Source organism: Bos indicus, chromosome 15, assembly GCF_029378745.1.
Source record: "Bos indicus isolate NIAB-ARS_2022 breed Sahiwal x Tharparkar chromosome 15, NIAB-ARS_B.indTharparkar_mat_pri_1.0, whole genome shotgun sequence".
NCBI classification, from domain to species: Eukaryota; Metazoa; Chordata; class Mammalia; order Artiodactyla; family Bovidae; genus Bos; species Bos indicus.
The window spans coordinates 54126330-54145697 of record NC_091774.1 but is presented as its reverse complement, the minus strand read 5'-3'; the positions used below and the strand labels follow the sequence as shown (position 1 = coordinate 54145697).

The 19368-nt window shown below is 41.4% G+C and overlaps 1 protein-coding gene across 6 annotated transcripts in view; it reads left to right on the top strand.

Moving 5' to 3' along the window:
- The first annotated feature begins 62 nt into the window (after positions 1–62).
- The window catches only part of P4HA3 (prolyl 4-hydroxylase subunit alpha 3), a 72294-nt gene continuing 52988 nt past the window's right edge, over positions 63–19368 (top strand). For 2 of the 6 annotated variants that reach the window (XR_011570886.1, XM_070803881.1), the window contains exons 1-4: positions 65–304; positions 8613–8755; positions 9772–9995; positions 15099–15248. Coding sequence is in view for 5 of the 6 variants with exons in the window: in XM_070803881.1 (XP_070659982.1) it covers positions 105–304; positions 8613–8755; positions 9772–9995; positions 15099–15248 (717 nt within the window). In the remaining variant the exon portion in view is untranslated. Of the gene's footprint in view, positions 305–8612; positions 8857–9771; positions 9996–15098; positions 15249–19368 lie in introns of those variants that run through there. The other 4 variants (XM_070803882.1, XM_070803884.1, XM_070803886.1 and 1 more) reach the window with 4 other exon arrangements.

Sequence of the window (19368 nt, the reverse complement as noted above, 5' to 3'; positions counted from 1 at the left end):
GGGTTAGCAAGGAGTCGGGGGCGGGGCCCAGGGCCGGGCGGGGGCGGAGCGGCGAGAGCAGGGCCCGGCGAGACGCTCGGAGAGGACGCGCGCGAGCGCCGGCGATGGGCCCCGCAGCGCGGCTGGCGGCGCTGTTGGCGGTGCTGGCGTTCCGGGCAGGGGACCCAGCCGAGGTCGCGGCGCGCGGGGACACGTTCTCGGCGCTGACCAGTGTGGCGCGCGCCCTGGCGCCCGAGCGCCGGCTGCTGGGACTGCTGCGGCGCTACCTGCGCGGGGAGGAGGCGCGGCTGCGGGACCTGACCAGGTGAGGGGACCGGGGGGCGGGGTGTGAGCCGGAGAGACTGAGTCTCCGAGGACGGACGAGGCCCAGACTTTGTCCCGCAGGGCCGGGGGTAACTCAGGTTCGTGGTCACCCTGCTGGGACTTCGGATGCGGTGTCCAACCCGGAGACCAAGGTACCGTGGCCCAGTATGACTCCCCAGAGCTATCGTCATCCTGAGGGGCACCCCGAGGCACCGTGTCACACTGCGTAGGACCTCAGACTCCGTGCCTCGCACACACGCAGCGGCACCCCCATCCAGCCTCACACCGCCAAGTTGGTCCGCTGTGGGAACCTGCGGTGGAGCGACTGTGGGGCGCAGTAGAGCTTCACAAGGTACTGAGTCAAGCTGTGTGAGCCCCCAGGTTCTCTGTTACGGAGACACAGCGACCCCGAGAGAGTGAAGCGGAGAGAATACGGTGACACTGTAGCCACACGTGTGTTGACCATGTGACCCAGGGAACTGATGTTTATTATGGGGGGACATTCTGTGACTGTGTATGAGATTTACATGTCATTGTGACTGGGGGGCACGACCCTATGGATATCATGCCTAGTAATTGTCCAGGTCTCTATAGGAATAATGCTTCAGGTTGATCAGTTCATTCACCGTATATGTTTGAGTGTCTTCTATGAACCAAGCACTGTTCCAGGCACTGGGAAGAGAATGGTGAACAAGAACCTACCCTGTCCTCTAAGAGCCTGGAGTCTGTAATATCATGATTGTTAATCTGAGATGTCTTCTCTTTACACACACATAAGAACTCTAAATACTGTCACTGAGATGTATATGTGTATGAACGTATTTGACAGCAGGAAAACAAAACCACTGGGCAAAACCATACTTGAGGCTTGGAGATGCTGAGTGTAGCACACACTAATAGATGCTCAGCCAATATTGTTTTGCTATACAATCAACCAGAAAAACGTCTACTTCTGCTTTATTGACTATGCCAAAGCCTTTGACTGTGTGGATCACAACAGACTGTGGAAAATTCTTAAAGAGATAGGAATACCAGACCACCTAACCTGCCTCCTGAGAAATCTGTATGCAGGTCAAGAAGCAACAGTTAGAACTGGACATGAAACAACAGACTGGTTCCAAATCGGGAAAGGAATATGTCAAGGCTGTATATTGTCACCCTGCTTGTTTAACTTATATGCAGAGTACATCATGAGAAATGCTGGACTGGATGAAGCAAAAGCTGAAATCAAGATTGCTGGGAGAAATATCAATATGCAGATGACACCACACTTACAGCAGAAAGTGAAGAAGAACTAACAAGCCTCTTGATGCAAGTGAAAGAAGAGAATGAAAAAGTTGGCTTAAAACTCAGCATTCAAAAACTAAGATCATGGCATCCGGTCCTATCACTTCATGGCAAATAGATGGGGAAATGTTTCATTGGAAACAGTGAGAGACTTTATTTTGGGGGGCTCCAAAATCATTGCAGATGGTGACTGCAGCCATGAAATTATAAGATGCTTGCTCCTTGGAAGAAAAGTTATGACCAGCCTAGACAGCATATTAAAAAGAGAAACATTCCTTTCCCAACAAAGGTCCATCTAGTCAAAGCTATGGTTTTTCCAGTAGTTATGTATGGATGTGAGAGTTGGACTGTAAAGAAAGTTGAGCGCTGAAGAATTGGTGCTTTTGAACTGTGGTGTTGGGGAAGACTCTTGAGAGTCCCTTGGACTGCAGGGAGATCCAACCAGTCCATCCTAAAGGAAATCAGTCCTGAATATTCATTGGAAGGACTGTTGCTGAAGCTGAAACTCCAATCCTTTGGCCACCTGATGCGAAGAACTGACTCATTTGAAAAGACCCTGATGCTTTGAAAGATTGAAGGCAGGAGGAGAAGGGGACAACAGAGGATGAGATGATTGGATGGCATCACCGACTCAATGGACATGACTTTGAGTAGGCTCCAGGAATTGGTGATGAACAGGGAGGCCTGGCGTGCTGCAGTCCATGGGGTCGAAAAGAGTCAGACATGACTGAGCAGCTGAACTGAAACTGAAAATACAATCAACAAACTCTACTGTAAGACTTGGAACACTGAGGCACTGTAATCATGTATTGACTCTCTCAAACAGTGAAAGATAAATGAGTGGATATAACACCATGGTATGAATATGTGCTGTGCACCTTCTCTTGGGAAACTGAGAAACTCACAAAGTGAGAAATGGGTGTAACCATATAGTTACTTGAATATTTAATGCTATATATATAGCCCGTGACCCTCAGCTGAGCTGGGACAACAGAGGGTTATCTCACAGTGTGCTGCTTATAAAACTATGAGTGAGTGTACGTGGTGGTAATACTGCTTCCAGGGCATATGGGAAGAAGGTGTGAGGGCCACTATGGCTATGTGAGAGAGCCCATGTAGAAGAGTCAGTGAGTGTGAGGAAGTATGTGGGAGAGATCTTGTTTGTGACTCAGTGGTAACTGAATGATAATGTAATTTGGTACATGCTGTTAAGCATGTAGCTTGTATATAAGCAGTTGTATGCCTGTTTAAATTTACTGTTAGTTTGATCTCACAAGCTAAGATCCCACAAGGTGCATGGTGTGACCAAAAATAGCTTGATAATACACACACACACACATATACTATATAGTGTATATAAGTGTGTATTAATTATAATAATCTGCTGTGCTCAGTTGCTTAGTCGTGTCTGACTCTTTGCGGCCCATGGACTATACCCCGCCAGGCTCCTCTGCCTTTGGAATTTTCCAGGCAAGAATACTGGGGTGGGGTGCCATTTCCTACTCCAGGGGATCTTCCTGATTCAGGGATCGAAATCAAGTCTCCTGCGCGTCTCCCAAATTAGCAGGCGGATTCTTTACCACTAGCAACACCTCAGAAGCCCAATTATAACAATAAATGATAATTTTAATAATTCTTGTCACTCTTTGGAGTAGCATTGTTGCCTAGTATTCTGTGGACCCATATTTACAGAGTAAAATAATTTAATTTGGGGAATCCTTGATGGTCCAGTGGTTAGGACTCTGTACTTCTGCTGGTGGGAGCCAGGATTCAATCCCTGATAGGGAGAACTAAGATCCTGCAAGCCGCATGGTGTGACCAAAAAAAAAAAAAAATTTCATTTTGTTCATAATCCATATTCATTGGAGTCCACGTTCATTGGTGGAAATAGAGGAGACTTTTTCCTTTGATTTGAGGCACCACCATGCTCCCCGCTGCCCGTGTGCTTGTTCTCATACTACTAATCTCTTTATTTGGGTGGTTCAAATTGAGATGGGGGTCAGAATCCTGATGCCAGGCTTAATAGGGAATAGAGTCAAAAGAGCGAGCTAGAGATGTTGATCAGAGTGGCTGGCTAGAATTCCCCCCTCCAACCTGCATGCCGGTCTCCTTTACCATCTTCTCACCATTGTCATTGTCACAAACTTGTCACGGTTGGAGGCCTTGTACAAACCTTATCTCATTTGATTCTCTCTCACACAGTGTTTTGAAACAGGTTTGTATTACTCTTTTAAGCAAATGAGAAAACATTTAAAAGTGTGAAAACTAAAATTTAAGTACTGTAATCCAAGATTATAAAATCTAGTATGTAGCAAGGACTTTCCTGGTGGCTCAGTGGTGAAGAATCCACCTGTAATGCTGGAGACACCGGTTCGATCCTTGGGTTGGGAAGATCCCCTGGAGCAAGAAGTAGCAACTCACTCCAGTATTCTTGCCTGGGAAATCCCACAGTCAGAGCAACCTGGCAGGCTCCAGTCCATATGGCCACAAAGAGTCAGACATGACTTAGTGACTAAACAACAGCAAAAAGTAAGTAGCAAAGCTAGGACTAGGACATAGTTCCTTTGATTGTTTCTTTCTATCACGCTATAACGTCCCTACTGCTTGCTTTGTATGATATGCCAGGATGCTGACCAAGCCCCATAGCTGTTGAGGTTTAATGGGCAGCTGGAGTACATAGTGGTTAAGAGTCTGGATTCAGGAATGTAACGTTTGTTAGAATGCTTGGCTCTGACCTTGGGCAAGTTCCTTTACCTCTTTAAGAATTAGTCTCCTAATCTGTAAAATGATGATAAAAATAGTACCTACCAACATGGTTTGTTGGAAACATTAACTACCATATAAGGGAAAGTAGTAATTGCTCAACAAATGTTAATTCTTTATTATTGTTGTTTAAGACTTGCTGGTGAAGCTAGACACAACTTTTGGTTCTACACAGTAGCTAGGATTGTGAGAGCCCAGATAATAAAAAAGAAAGACTCAGAAAAATTCTAGAGTCTCTTCCCATATGACTTATGAACATTTAATTCCAGAAAGCTTAGTTTGATAACTTAGAGATTGTCTGTTCTCTAGTCACTGCTCTAAAACCTGGTGAAATATTTGCTTTTTAAAACAAGAATTCTGGCAGTTCCTGCTCATTTTCCTATACTTGCAATCTGGTGATCTAATGTAACTTGAGGTGTTATTTCTAAGGGGCCTAAGTTGATAATTCTTTGAATTTCTAGTTAGAAATTAAATATTTTTTGATATTGAAACTATACTCCCTACCCCAAATTGATGAATAAAAATTATACTAGTTACAATATATATAGCTATGTACTAATATAGTATTATGTATACTCATCATATAATATTTAGATAGTTAACCCCTAGCTTCTTTTGTTGTTGCAGTTTTTAAAAAGTACTAAGATTTAGAAAGTAGTATCATCAGCAATGACTTCTATGCTAGGAATTAAGCATTCAGAATGTCTCAGAGAACTGAGACAAAGCCATTTCTGAATTCCAAAGGAAAAACATATTGAATTAAAACAGCCCATGTATTGCGGTTGGGTAACCTGTCCCAGGCTATGTTTAATGCAGGGATTGGGTTGCAGCTTTTATGTGCAGATTCTTGAAGGAAAGGATCTGATTTTCCACTCTCAGCAGCATTTGTTAAAGCAAAAAAGCTGTTTAGGAAACCCTGAGGTTTGAATTCAGCGTCCAGTAACTAGGTCTCTAAAAACCAGCTATTGGCTTAGAGGCTGGGCACAGGGCCAACATTTGGATTCCAAACCAGCCTCAGATATCTGTTGATAGGTTTTTTCTTTTTTCTTTGTGTGACAGAAAGATGACGTACATGAACGTTGAATTATGTTCTTCAGTAGAGATCAAACCTCTGTCCTAAATAAATTGACGCCGTAATACAAAGTGGGATGTGAAGAGAACAAGGAGATGGTACCTTTGATCTTCACCCCTCTGCCGTGCTTCCTTTGCGCCTCAGTTTCCTCCAAGGCTTGTTATATTGGGTTGGCCAAAAAGTTCGCTTAGGTTTTTCCATCAAGATGTTATTTTTTGGCCAACCCAATACATTAGGTCTCAAGCACCAGATGAGGAGTTTGTTTATTCGGTTGTGGAAAAGGTGTTGGAAAGAAAGAACAGAATGGTTGTGCCGAAAGCATCCATAGAGATCTTCTAAACTAGACCAGGTTTACCATTTTATAGGAGAGGAAACTGAGGGATAGCTAGAGGCTGGGTAGGATACCTCTCATGTCTCCTCCCAGCTCCTCTCCATGCAACTGTCTTGTAAAATCCCTGCCACTCAGCCTCAGTTGTCCCTGGACACTTACCCTTCAGTCTGAACTCAAGCCTGAGTCTCTGCTTGTATTTTCGTCTAGCAGTGGAATATCTTTCACTAAGTAGTTCCATATGGAGCTGAAGCAGAAAATAATGGGTATTAAAAAAAAGTCCTACACCCTGGAGGCTGGTTTAGTTTTAAAACCCTTGAGTAGGTTTAATTTTAAACCCCCCCTGTCTTGGGGATCAGAGATATCCTGGGACTTAACAGGCTTCCTATTTCCTCCCTGGGGCACCCAGAAGCAGACTATTTTTCTTAGTTTATGCTTGAATTGAATATTTGGCTCACTAGAAGCATCTCTACCCAAAGCAACTATTCTGTTTCAGGCTGTGTTTATAGTTGAGGCCTCACCCTTGAGAATTCCTTAACTCAGACTGTTTCAAGGGATTGAAATCCTGCACCTTCCTCCCACCCCACCACTCCCTCTATTCCTCACTTCCATCCCTTTCGACTCACTGAAGTCCTCCACTCTGGCCAGAAAATTCTTCTATTCTCACATGCTCTTCATACATTCACTTTGCACCACACACACTTTTTCTTTTATTTCTACTGTTGTTATTGTATTGTTTTTGAAAATAATGTTTAAAACAAAGGGAAAAAGTCTTAGAGGGCAGGACTAGAACTCTTAAGTCTGCCTTACTGTAACTAATAAGTTTCAATAATATAAATCCCAGTAGGGAATTAGAAATGGGATAACCATAGTATGCCAGGAAAGTAAACATTTCTCTCTTAATTGTAGGAACACTCTTATAGGACATTGAGGAGGAGAGAAATTAATGAAAAAGATCATCACTTCTGGCCCCTACATTTCTGCCCCTTTACTGCAAATGTTGCTAAACCAGAAAGGTTGGCAGCGTGCTGAATAACCCACCTGTTCATTCCCCATTACAATCTTCACCAGTTTCTGTATGATTTGCTTCCTAAATATCTCTTGAAACCATTCCATTCTCTGCCCCCACTGTCACTATTTTGGTTCAGACTGTCCTATCTCTTGCTTACAGCTTTGAAATGGCCTCCTAACTGGTCTTTCTGCTCTGGTAGTAACCCTGCCACTTCTAACCCCTTCTCCTCACCCTCTTACAGATTTATATATGTAACATATCATAGTCCATCCCACTCTCACTTAAAACTTTTTGCTACTCCTAATTGCACTCAGGGCAGAACCCAGATTTCTCAGCAAGGTCTATGAGTTACTCCTTGCTTCTCCAGTCTAGTCTCCCCATCCTCCTAATACACTGCGTGCTCCAGCAATACTCAACAGTTTGTAAATTTCCCTACTGCTTCTCTCTGTACTTTTACACATGTTGAACTGTCTCTGCCTTCCTGGAAGGAGACCTCCTTCTCCCTTCCTCATTATTTGCTTTTACCCATCAGTCTCAGTTTATTATCTCCTCTGTGATACCTACTGTGATCTGCTGTGGCGGATCTGTGTACTTTCCTCTAAGCTTTGTTCTTAAATCTGCGGTTGCATCTGGGGTTGTAATGTCATTATTTGTGATCTCAAATGTTTTGAGATCAAGGTTATTGTCTTATTCAAAATTTTGTACCTAGCTCATAGAAGAATATATTTCATTCATTCTTTATGAATGAGTATATATTCATTCATAAATATATGTTGAACTTAGGAAAAGGGTGATAAGAGGGAATTCCCTGGTTCACTGATGTGGCCCAGGTTCAGTTTCTGGTTGGGGAACTAAGATCCTACACACTGCACGATGTGGCCAAAAAAAAAGTGATGAGAAATCAGCTATTTTCTTGTTCATGAAATTCTTGATCATTGGATCCTATCTTGCCTTTTTATCCCCAGCTTCCAGAATGGAGTTTGACTTCTAGAAAATGACTTACTGAATGATTAAATATATGTCAAGCCTCTGCGCCTTTAGATACATTGGTCCCTGTTGGCTCAAAAAACCCACTCACCTCCCTTCTTTGTTCTGACTCCATGGGAAACAGTATGGCAAAATCAGTCAAGAGCCCCAGCTTCAGAGTCAGCCAGGCTTCAGTTCACTCCTGGCTTTGTTGTTTACCAACAGCATAGCCTTGTTTCAGTTTTCTGTTCTGTAAAACGTGCGTGATAATATCTATTCTGAGCAGTTGGGGCAGGGGGAATTAAATAAGACAATATGTTTAAAACACTGAACAGGATGCCTAGTACATGGTAAGGGCTCAATAAGTAGTAGCTATCAATATTTTAACCAGTCCTTCCAACTCAGATTAGGTGCCGTATCCTCTGTAAAGTCCTCCCTTACACCGTCTAACTCCCACCTGCGTCAGGTGCCCTGCTTACAGATTGCCAGAGCATTTCATAGCCACCGTTATCGTAATTAATTCAACAATGTTTTTTAAGCTTCTATCAGATTCTAAGTTTTGATTATAGAATAATGAAAGAAAAAAAGATTTTCTTATCTGTAACCTCCTTGAGAGCTCCACCCTCTCTTGCCTTTGAGTCTTGAGCATCTAGCATGATGCCTGACATATAGTGATGGACCAATGGAGACCGACTTGAAGGAACAAATGAGTGAACCTACTTTTGTTGTGTTGATAGTTTTCATCCTCTTTGTTCGTGTTGCTTAGAATATTACATGAGTCTCAAGGGGTTCAGCATTTCATTTTTAGCTACTCTAAATGTGCCTTCACTTGGTAGAGCGCTTGTATCAGTGGGTGAGGTCATTCTACCCCTCTCTTTCAGATTCTATCACAAGGTGCTATCTTTACATGAAGATTCAGCAACCCCTGTGTCTAACCCTCTGCTTGCATTTACTCTCATCAAACGCCTACAGTCTGACTGGAAGAATGTGGTACATAGTCTGGAGGCCAGTGAGAACATCCGAGGTAATGAGGAGGAGGGCTGGAGGGTAAGAGAAGATTCTATCTCCTGACTCAGTGGAAAGGAGAGAGATTCTGATGGGATGTGATGAAGGATAATAAAGTGGGTAGGTATTACTTGATCTCCTTAGCTCTGTTACAAAGAACTAGGTTCTTTTGTTAATATGTTTATGCAATTATAATTATAAAGCAATTTTGTATCCATTATCTCATTTTTTTAAAAATACTTTTTTGGCTAAACTGCATGGCATGTGGGATCTTAGTTCCCTGACTAGGGAGTGAACCCGTGTCCCCTGCAGTGGAAGCATGGAGTCATTACTGCTAGACTGCCGGGGAAGTGTCTCCATTATCTCATTTCATCTTCACTCCAATCCTGTGAAGAACTATAGGTTATATCATCCCATTTACACATGTGTAAAAGTGATGTTGTCTATTAATTTCTGTTTTATTAAGTTGCCACTACAGTGTTATCTGTAGTAAGATCACTTTCCTAATTTACTCTACTTTGTACTTGAAAGGCTTCCCCTGGGGCTCAGCTAGTAAAGAATCTGCCTGCAATGCCGGAGACCTGGGTTTGATCCCTGGGTTGGGAAGATCCACTGGAGAAGGGAAAGGCTAACCCACTCCAGTATTCTGGCCTGGAGAATTCCATGGACTGTATAGTCCACGGGGTCGCAAAGAGTCGCATGCGACTGAGTGACTTTCATTTTCATAATTGAAGAAGTTTGTCGACTTTGGGGAAGTTAAGAAGAAGAAAAGTTTTCCCCTCAAAAGGCAAGACTCCCGGAGACAGACAGAACGGAACAACATGATAAAGATGCTTAGTTTTTACTCTGAAATGTTTATTCCTCATTCAGAAGATTTTATTACCCTGGGAACAAAATCAGATAAAACATTATCTTTGCTCATGAAAATATTACGAGCTTAGTGATTATAGTAATTAAGGTGATGATGCCTTGCTGTATCAAATGCTCACCGCCTGTTTTTTGAGTGATGGATTGATGCTTTCGTGACCTCCACAGCTCTCAAGGATGGTTATGAGAGGGTGGAGCAGGACCTGCCAGCCTTTGAGGACCTCGAGGGAGCAGCAAGGGCCCTGATGCGGCTGCAGGACGTGTACATGCTCAATGTGAAGGGACTTGCCCGAGGCGTCTTCCAGAGAGTCACAGGCTCTGCTGTCACTGACTTGTATAGTCCCAGGCGACTTTTCTCCCTCACCGGGGATGACTGCTTCCAAGTTGGCAAGGTAATGGTATTCAGAGAGAGGGCAGATTGCTCAGCTTTCTTTCTAGGGGATAAAATCACTCTACTCTGATGGTGGTTGTTAATACATATTTCTAATCCTGCCAGCAAAACTGGAAGTTGGGCATTATCTCCATTTTCAGATAAGATGAAGAAACTGAGGTTCAGAGAGGGTAAATGACTTGCCTAAGGTTACACAAGTTTAAGTAGAACTAAATTTTGAACCTGTGTCTTTTAACTCGGAATCCCATGCTGTCTCCATAATAGCTGGGGTGATCACATACTTAAGACACTCTTGAGAGTGAAGGAAGTGTTATTAGCCAGGCTGACAGACATAAAATGGGACTATCTTGGGCAAAATGGCCCTTTGGTCACCATAACCATAGCACTCCACCAGTAGATGGACAGCCAAGTGGAAAGGAGAAGCAAGGTCAAAGGATGCAGGAATAGAAAGGAGATGGTGATGTGAAGGTAAGATCATGGAAACTCAGCCTCCTGGGACTTTATGAAATCCCTTGCAACATTTCCTAGCCACTTAGAGATACTAAATTAAAGTAGTGCCAAAAAACAAACCATTTGGGAATTCCCTGGTGATCCAGTGGTTAGGACTCCATGCTTCCACTGCAAAGGGCATGAGTTCAATCCCTGGTCAGGGAACTAAGATCCCACAAGCCAAGTGATGCAGCCAGAACTAACCCCACTTTGCTATAAAATTGAGAAAATAGACTTTAGGAACCTTCCATATGAGATATTTAACTGATCTTTGTTCAGAAGTTTTGAGTACACTTGAGGTTATTTTACAATATACTCTTTGTTAGCTTTGCCCAGGAAGTAATGGAGTAAATCCTTTTTAATTTTGAAGATGCATACTGCAGGAAAGTGAATTTTCACCAGCCCCTGCAGTATTTGTTAGCCAATCTGAGAGTGGGCCTCTTGTGTCTAAATCCAAGTTTTGAGACTACATCCTCCAAATTAATACAGAGTGGGTTGCCCTAAGCCTCTCCATATATAACTTTTCCTCTTCTGAGATCCTAATAGAATCAAGCTCAATCATCATGTTCATGGCTAATTTAAAATGAAGTCAGTTAAAACAGTTCCATGTATGGTACCAATATATGCTTCCTTAGTGAGGCTTTTCTGAGACTAAAACCATATGTTGAAAATTCAGTTAAGTCATTTCCTGAAAGTCTCACTGACAATCATCATTTCTGTATTTACTTATTTTGAAAAATAAAACATTTCAAATATAAGAAAAGTACACATAATATAAGCAATTTTATCTATAATTGAGATGAAATATATGTTCAAATTTTGCTGTATTTGTTTCAGATTTTTTTTCCAGATTTTTAAAAAAGAATGTAAAGATAGCCAAACACCCACTCCTTTTCCTTCTCACCACCCCAACCCTTTGTATTCTCCCCTTGCCCAGGTACCGAGCGACCACTGTCCTGAACCAAATAGTAAGTGCTCTTGAGTCACTTAGCACCTTGTATCTGTGACATTTTATCCATGTTGCTGCATTTATCAGTTCAGTTCAGTCGCTCAGTCATGTCCAACTCTTTGCGACGCCATGGACTGCAGCATTTATCAGTAGTTCATTCCTTTCTGTTGCTGAATAGTATTCTGTTGTTTGAATACACCACAAGCTGTTTATCAGTCTCATGCTGATGGATTCTTAGATCTGTCTCCAGCATCAGCTGGAATAATGCTGCTGCTTTATTGATGTGTCTTTCTGTGGACATTTGTGTTCACTTCTCTTGGTTAAATACCTGGGTTGAAGAATGAACGTGGATAATTATTAACATGTAGACAAGTCTGTTTTATCTACATGCCCTCAATTCCCTCCTCTGTTGATTATTTTAAAGATCAGTCTTTTCTTCTGAAATGCTTAATTGTCTAGTTCTTCTGTTCCACTGTTGTGTCAGTTGACTCTTGCTCATGGTCTGTTATGTCCTGACACAGTTTATCATGTTTGATTGTGAGCTTATTTTTAGCAGGATTCCTCTCCTACCCGCCAAATAGAGACTTTCTGCCCAGAATTGTGGGAATATCCCTTCATAGCGTTTTGGGTTTTCTTCTTTCAGGTACTCTGTGATATCACTAGCCTTAGAGTCCTTTCTTTTTCCCCCTCTACATTACATCCCCACGACTTATTTATTTTATAACTGGAAGTTAATACCCTTTGACCCCCATCATTCATTTCACCAACCCCCTACCCTGGCCTCTGGCAAGCAATCCGGTTCCTGTATTTACGGGCTTGGGGGTTTTTGTTTCTGCTTTTTTTGTTTAAGATTGTATATGTAAGTGAAATCATATGGTATTTGTCTTTCTCTGTCTTATTTCATTTAGCATAATGCTTCAAGGTACATCCATGTTGTCACAAATGGCAAGATTTCATTCTTTTTAATGGTTGAATTATATGTATGTGTGTGTGTGTGTATCATTTTATTCATTCATTCATCTATTGATGGACACTTAAGTTGTTTCCATTATCTATTTCTCTGAATTGAAACCAGACAGAAACAAACCAACTTTCTTATCTCCTTGTGGCAGTGGATAGATTATTTTTCTGGTCAATTCTTTCCCTTAAAGTGTAGTTTTTCATGGGTTTGAATTTTATGAGTGTGTCTTAAATCCAGTTTTTAAGTTTTTTGAGGTCTACAAAGGCTCATGTACTGTCCTCCTGTGGGTATTATAACCTCAGATTACTAAGTACGGAGGTTACTAGGACTAACACCCACCCCATCCCAGGCAGCTTTAGCATCTGCTCATCAGCTTGTTACTTGGATTTTCAGCTTCTCTTTTATTTCTGGTACTTGGATATTTCCCAATCTTTCTAGAAAATGTATGATTAAATACTTTTTATATTTTATTCAAAATTTCTAAGTCTTTGTGATTAGGGATGGATTCCAGTTACCTGTCTGCCATGTTGCTAAGACTTAAAGTTCCTCATAGAAATCTTAATTAAATAAATTGTTAACTTAGCAGGAAAAGTTCAGTCATTTTTTGGTTATTCTTCAAATTAATGTTTTTCAAATAGGAAACTTAAGGACCAGAAAGATAACACAGCAGGCTAATGGCAGATGGGGGATAGGAATGAACTTGCTGTTTGGGCAGCAGAATTGCAGTATCTCCAGGTTCTGCTGTTTTTCTGCCTGTGGGGAATTATGCCTAAATTAGATCATTTTGCAAGAGGCCTTCCAAATCTGTGACTCTATAATTCCATGCTGTTTCTGACATCAATTTCCAGGAAATTCCACCTGCAGGTCTGGTATTCTAGTTAACTGTAAGCTCTTAGGAGACAGGAGCTATGTCTAGTACATGTTGCCATAGTCCCCATTTTCTGACATTTAACGAGCCATGAGAGCTATTCACTGAGCTCTCATAGCATTCCAGTGTCCACCTTCATTAAGGTGTCTAATGCATTGTATCACAATTACTGGTTTACTCATGTGCCCCTTGGTTGATTGCAAGCTTTTTAAGGCAGGAATCTCCATGTACATTATAAACACGGTAAATATTAAATAAATGCATTTAATTCATTAGTCACATTGCTCCCAACGATATCTTCCTAAAAACATGACAGTCACAACTCTAATTAGTGAAGCCCATATAGCCTTTTTATGTTTATTCCCTGCTTCGCTTTGCCTTAGACTATAATCACAATACTACTTGAACATTCTTGATTTTGGCTTCTGTTTCTACCATTCCCTCATCATAAAATGCCCTTCATCCCAATCTCTGCTCATTGAAATTCTTTTCCCTGTTTAAGGAAGATTCAGATGGCATTTTTTTCTTAAATTCTATATTTTTTTAATTAAATTAATTAATTAAATTAAATTCTAAATTTTTTTCTTAAATTCTATATTTTTTATTGGAGTATAACGTCCATGGTAGCTCAGATGGTAAAGAGTCTGCCTACGATGTGGGAGGCCCAGGTTCAATCCCTGGGTTGGGAATATCCTCTGGAGAAGGAAATGGCAACCCACTCCAGGACTCTTGCCTGGAAAACCCATGGGGTCGCAAAGAGTCAGACACGACTGAGCGACTTCACTTTATTGGAGTATGGTTGATTTACAGTGTTGTGCCATTTTCTTCTGTACAGCAAATGAATCAGTTACACTTACATATATCCATTCTTCAGGCGGCACTTCTTCCATGAAGCTTGCTGAAATTCTCAAGTCTCCTCCTTTCTTTATGCCTCCACAGCACGTCATACATACTTCTTTCAAGTAATTGAGCCATTCTGCTCAGTATTCTAGTTAATTCGGTTCGTATTTCTCACCTCCCATTTTTGGCTGTGCTGGGTCTTTGCTGCTGCACCTGGGCTCTCTCTAGCTGTGACAAGTGGGGGCTACTCTCTAGCGGTGACAAGTGGGGGCTCTCTCTAGCGGTGACAAGTGGGGGCTCTCTCTAGCTGTGACAAATGGGGGCTACTCTCTAGTTGTGACAAGTGGGGGCTACTCTCTAGTTGCGGCGGCAGAGCCCTCATTGCAATGGCCTCCCAGGTGGTGCAGTGGTGAAGAATGTGCCCGCCAATACAGGAGGTTCTATCCCTGGGTCAGGAAGATCCCCTGGAGTAGGAAATGGCAACCCACCCTGGTATTCTTGCCTGGAAAATTCCATGGACAGAGAAGACCGGTGGGCTGCAGCCCACGGGGTCGCAAAGAATCTGACACGACTGAGCACACATACACCCTTGTTGCAAAGCATGGGCCCTAGGGCATGTGGGCCTCAGTAGTTGCAGCTTACGGGCTCCAGAGCATGGACTTGGCAGTTCTGGCGCATAGGCGCAGCTGCTCCTCAACATGTGGAGACCTCCCAGACCAGGGACTGGGGCGTGTCCCCTGCATTGGCAGGGTGGTTCTTAACCACTGGACTACCAAGGAAGTACAATATAAATTTTTTAAATGTGAGAATACTTCAGTATTCTCCACACCTAGTTACATTGTCTTGTATATAATAGATGCTTAGCATATTTAACTTAAATGAGTTGGAAAGAAAACTTGCCTTCCTGGGTTTCAAAGGCCCCTCACATTTTTGCATTGTTATTTTCTTGCTCTACCTGTGGACTCAACTTTAGTGATGGTACTTATGTTCCCTGCAGGTGGCCTATGACATGGGGGATTACTACCATGCCATTCCATGGCTGGAGGAGGCCGTCAGTCTCTTCCGAGGCTCTTATGGAGAATGGAAGACAGAGGATGAGGCAAGTCTTGAGGATGCCTTGGATCACCTGGCCTTCGCCTATTTCCAGGTAGGGGAGTAAGCAAGAGACCCACTCCTTTCATCACAGTAAGCATAATGCTTTATATCTGCTTTACCACTTTTTCAGCATTTTCATGTCTCTTAATTTATTTCATCTTCCCAATAGGACTGAATGTGTCAGGCAGGGCAGTTGTTTTATTATTTCCATATTTCTCATGTGAGTAAACTGAATCTCCAAAGAATTCCTAACTTGTTACAAAGTTCACAGAGGTCAGATTAGAGCCTGAGTCTATTTCTTCCTCAGTACTCTTTCCAATGCGCTGACTACTTTAAAATCATCATCTCCAATGTAGGAGGCGGTTTCTCACCTGTATCAGCAGCAGCTGCATTTACAAATGTTTAGTGGCTTCATAGTCAATGCAGGTCACTCTTTTGCACTCTCAACAATTCATAACTCTTGCCATGATATTGCCAATGTCAAGGAAGAAGTTTGATTGTTATCTTCTCCCATCTGCTGTCAAGTCCAACTGTGACGTGAATCATGTCCAGATACAGAGCTGGTGTCATTGGTCCAGAGCATCAGCTCATTGCCTCCTGTAGGTGTTGTTTTTCATTGGCACCATTGACCTGTGATCTGTTGGAAAGCTCATTTCGCTTCTTGTGGGAGCTGCCATCCTAACCCCACGTCCGCCAGAGTTGTACAGTCTTTAAGAATAGGCTGGAAAAATCACTACAGAGTCAGTTCCCTAGGGTGTCCAAAACTAATAAACCATTTCTGCTCCACACATTCCTTTTTCTTTCCCCCTTTTCCTGAGAAAGAGAGGAGGATGTGGGTGGTCCAAACCTGTGTTTTGCTGCCAGAACAGATTTATTCTCAGTGCTGCAAATGGCCCTTTTCTTCTCATAGAAGTTCCTGGCTCTTTGATGTAAAACTTTCCAGGGTGCTTTTCCTATCTCTCTTGCTTAATTGCTATTAAAGCTGAAATAGAGTCACTGTGATGCAATAAAGGGTGAGAAGTAATTGAATTTTAATAGAAGGAAATGGAGAATTGATATGGAGACTCAGAGAAGATAAACTAAAGCAGCCCATTCTGAAAGATAGAGTTTTAGAAACAATGTCTAATAGTTTTGGGGTTTTTTCCCCTATGGTAACTTAGATTTCTCCTCTTCTCACTTGGAAACTCTCCCATTCTACAGTTGTGCTTTGTCTGGAAAATATTATTCATCTTACCAGGTGTAGCTCAAATGTCTCCTATTTTGTGAAGCCTTCTTTAATTCTCTTTAGACCCCTCAGATTCTCCTTCTTTGTGCCCTTATAGTGTGTGTGTGTGTTTATGCCACAATAATAAAACACATTGGCATTGTCTTATAGGCGATTTCTGGTCCCCTTTTTACCACTAGTAAATTAGGGATAAATGTTCCTCATGGATTTTTCATTATCATATAAAATTATGTATCTATATACACCACAAAAAGTATAATACATCATATTATATGTAGTACTATCATTTAATACATTTTCAGGATATGTTTTAGTAAAAAATCATTTCAGTAACTACAAATAATGAGAAACTGTGTGTAGTAACTAAACTCTAGGCTCTGAAGTCAGGCAGACCTAGGTTCAAGTTCTGTGAAAACTTGGGTAACTTACTTAACCTCCCTAGACTTTAATTTTCTTTCTTTTTGCTTTAAAGCTTCAGTTTTCCTCTATGATCAGACTTTTCTTCTTTCTACTTTTTTTAAAAAAATACTTATTTACTTTTATTTATGTGTTTATTTGGCTGCATTGGGTTTTAATTGCTGGACTTGGGATCTTTGGTGCACAGGTTCAGTAGTTGAGGCCTGTGGGCTTAGTTGCTCTGCAGCATGTGGGATCTTAGATCCCCGACAAGGGATTGAACTTGTGTCCCCTGCACTGGAAGGCAGATTCTTAACCACTGGACCACCAGGGAAGTCCCTAATTTTCTTATCTTTAAAGGGGAATAATAATGATAATGTGGGAGTGTGGAAATAATTTTCCCTGTAACCTTCTGAGTTTTTGGCTGAGCCCTCCCTGTAATATAAGACAGATTAATAAGAGGAACAATAAACGTAAGTTAACCAACATGTATACCTCCTGTAGACATGGGAGATATTGGGGGGCAGGGGATGAGTAACTCTCTGAGAGGATCTAAACCTTCATCTTAAATATGATGCATCCAGCTAAAGACAAAAGAAGGAAAGGTATTGGGGGGGCCAGTTCTGGGAGGTGACCAGACCAAGCAAGCAAGAGTAAGGCTGTTAGGTACCAATAGATTTAGGGTGCCTTCTCCATTGGTAAGATTTTCTTCTGATGTAGAGTCATCCTTCTCTTTCAGGTACATGGGGGAGATAACCTTCACAAAAGGAGATTTCCATTGTAAATATAAATTTCCCTTATGAAAGCATAGCTTCTACTCTGGTTTAAAAAACTTCTCTGATGTTTCTCAAAATAATTAGCTCAAAATAATCCTTATGCCAAAGAAGCATATTTGAGGATGGCATATTCTGCTCCCCTTTGTTGACTTAAAAAAATGCACAGTGTGAGAGTTGTGCATCAGGTTTTATTTGGGGCAAAATGAGGACTGTAGCCCAGGAGACAGCACCTCAGATAGCTCTGAGAAACTGTTTCAAAGAGGTTAGGGGGAAGGTCAGTATATATGTGATTTTAGTGAAAGGGGAGTGCATGCAATCAAACACATATTTTTTTTTTTTGCAGAAGGTTTCTGTTAGTCTTGAGGAGCAGTTGTCACCATGAAAAGTTTTAGTGCTTTTCTAGATATGAGGAAATACAAGAATTGGGCTTATAAAATCAGCTTCTGAAAATATCTAACTGTATGAAGACCTGTTCTGCCTTTGCACAGAGTGCCTCATTTATGCTCTCCACCCTGAACTATTTTCAGGGGGGTGTTGAAAGCCAGCAGCTGCAGCAGCTCGTGATTTAATCCTTGTGGATATAGATGGAAGTTCTCATGGCAAGTGCCAGTTTGTAGTTGGCAGTCATCTCAAAGGGCCGGCATGAGGATTAAGTGAGCTAATATACGTAAAGCCCTTAACCCAATTCATAGCACATATGTTCTCAATAAATGTAAGCTATCTTTACAGTATACACAAGTGTGTGTTCTCCTTTTTCATTGAACATTATTTACTATACACATTTCCAGAGAAATTTAACTGGGATATCAAAAGTAGCTCTAACTGTTCTTGATAAAACATAATTTTATCTCCTGATAAAGCCCTTGAGTTTTAAAAATATATAAAATTAATATTTTAGCTTTCTTCATCTCAAAGGGTTTGAAAATCTATAACCCTGAGTTAATATCTGACATTATAAGATATTAATAGATTAATTAATTACACATCTGTTAAGTACAGAACAGAATAATTCATAATATTAATTAGAAACAATCTATATGCCTAACAGTGGTGGAATGGTTAGATTGTCTGTGATGGAGCTTCTGGATGGAATGATATGCAGCCATTAAAAATGCTATCTCTCTTGTACACACATGTTCATAGCAGCACTGTTCACAACCGCCAGTAGGTGGGAAGCTTTCCAAGTATCCATCAGTGGGTGAATGGACAAGAAAAAGAAGGAAATTCTAACACATGCTACCACGTAAATGAAACTTGAGGACATCATGCTAAGTGAAACAAGTCACAAAAAGACCAGTATAGTTTGATTCCATTTATATGAGATTTCTAGAAGAGTCAAATTTATAAAGACAGAAAGTAAAGTGATGGTTACCAGGGGCAGACGGGGAGGAGATAATTGGGAGTTGTTAATGAGTAGAGTTTCAGTTTTGCAAGATGAGAAAACTCTGGAGGTCATTTGTACAACAGTGTGAATATATTTAGTACTACTGACCCGTACACTTGGAAATGATTAAGATGGTAAATTTATGTTTACCACAGTGAAAAGTACTAATTAAAAAATGCTGTTTCTGAGGACTATGTAAAAATATAGAAAGTACTCCTGATTACACTGTAGAGGGAAACAATCAGAATATGAAAATGTGTAATAAATATGACTGTAACTGTGTACACACTATGTATTATTCCAAAGTTTTTGAAATGCCTGGGTTTCAGTGGAACCTTTACTCCCATTTCTCATATGTTTTATAGTGTCCTTCTTCTTGCTTTTATCATTA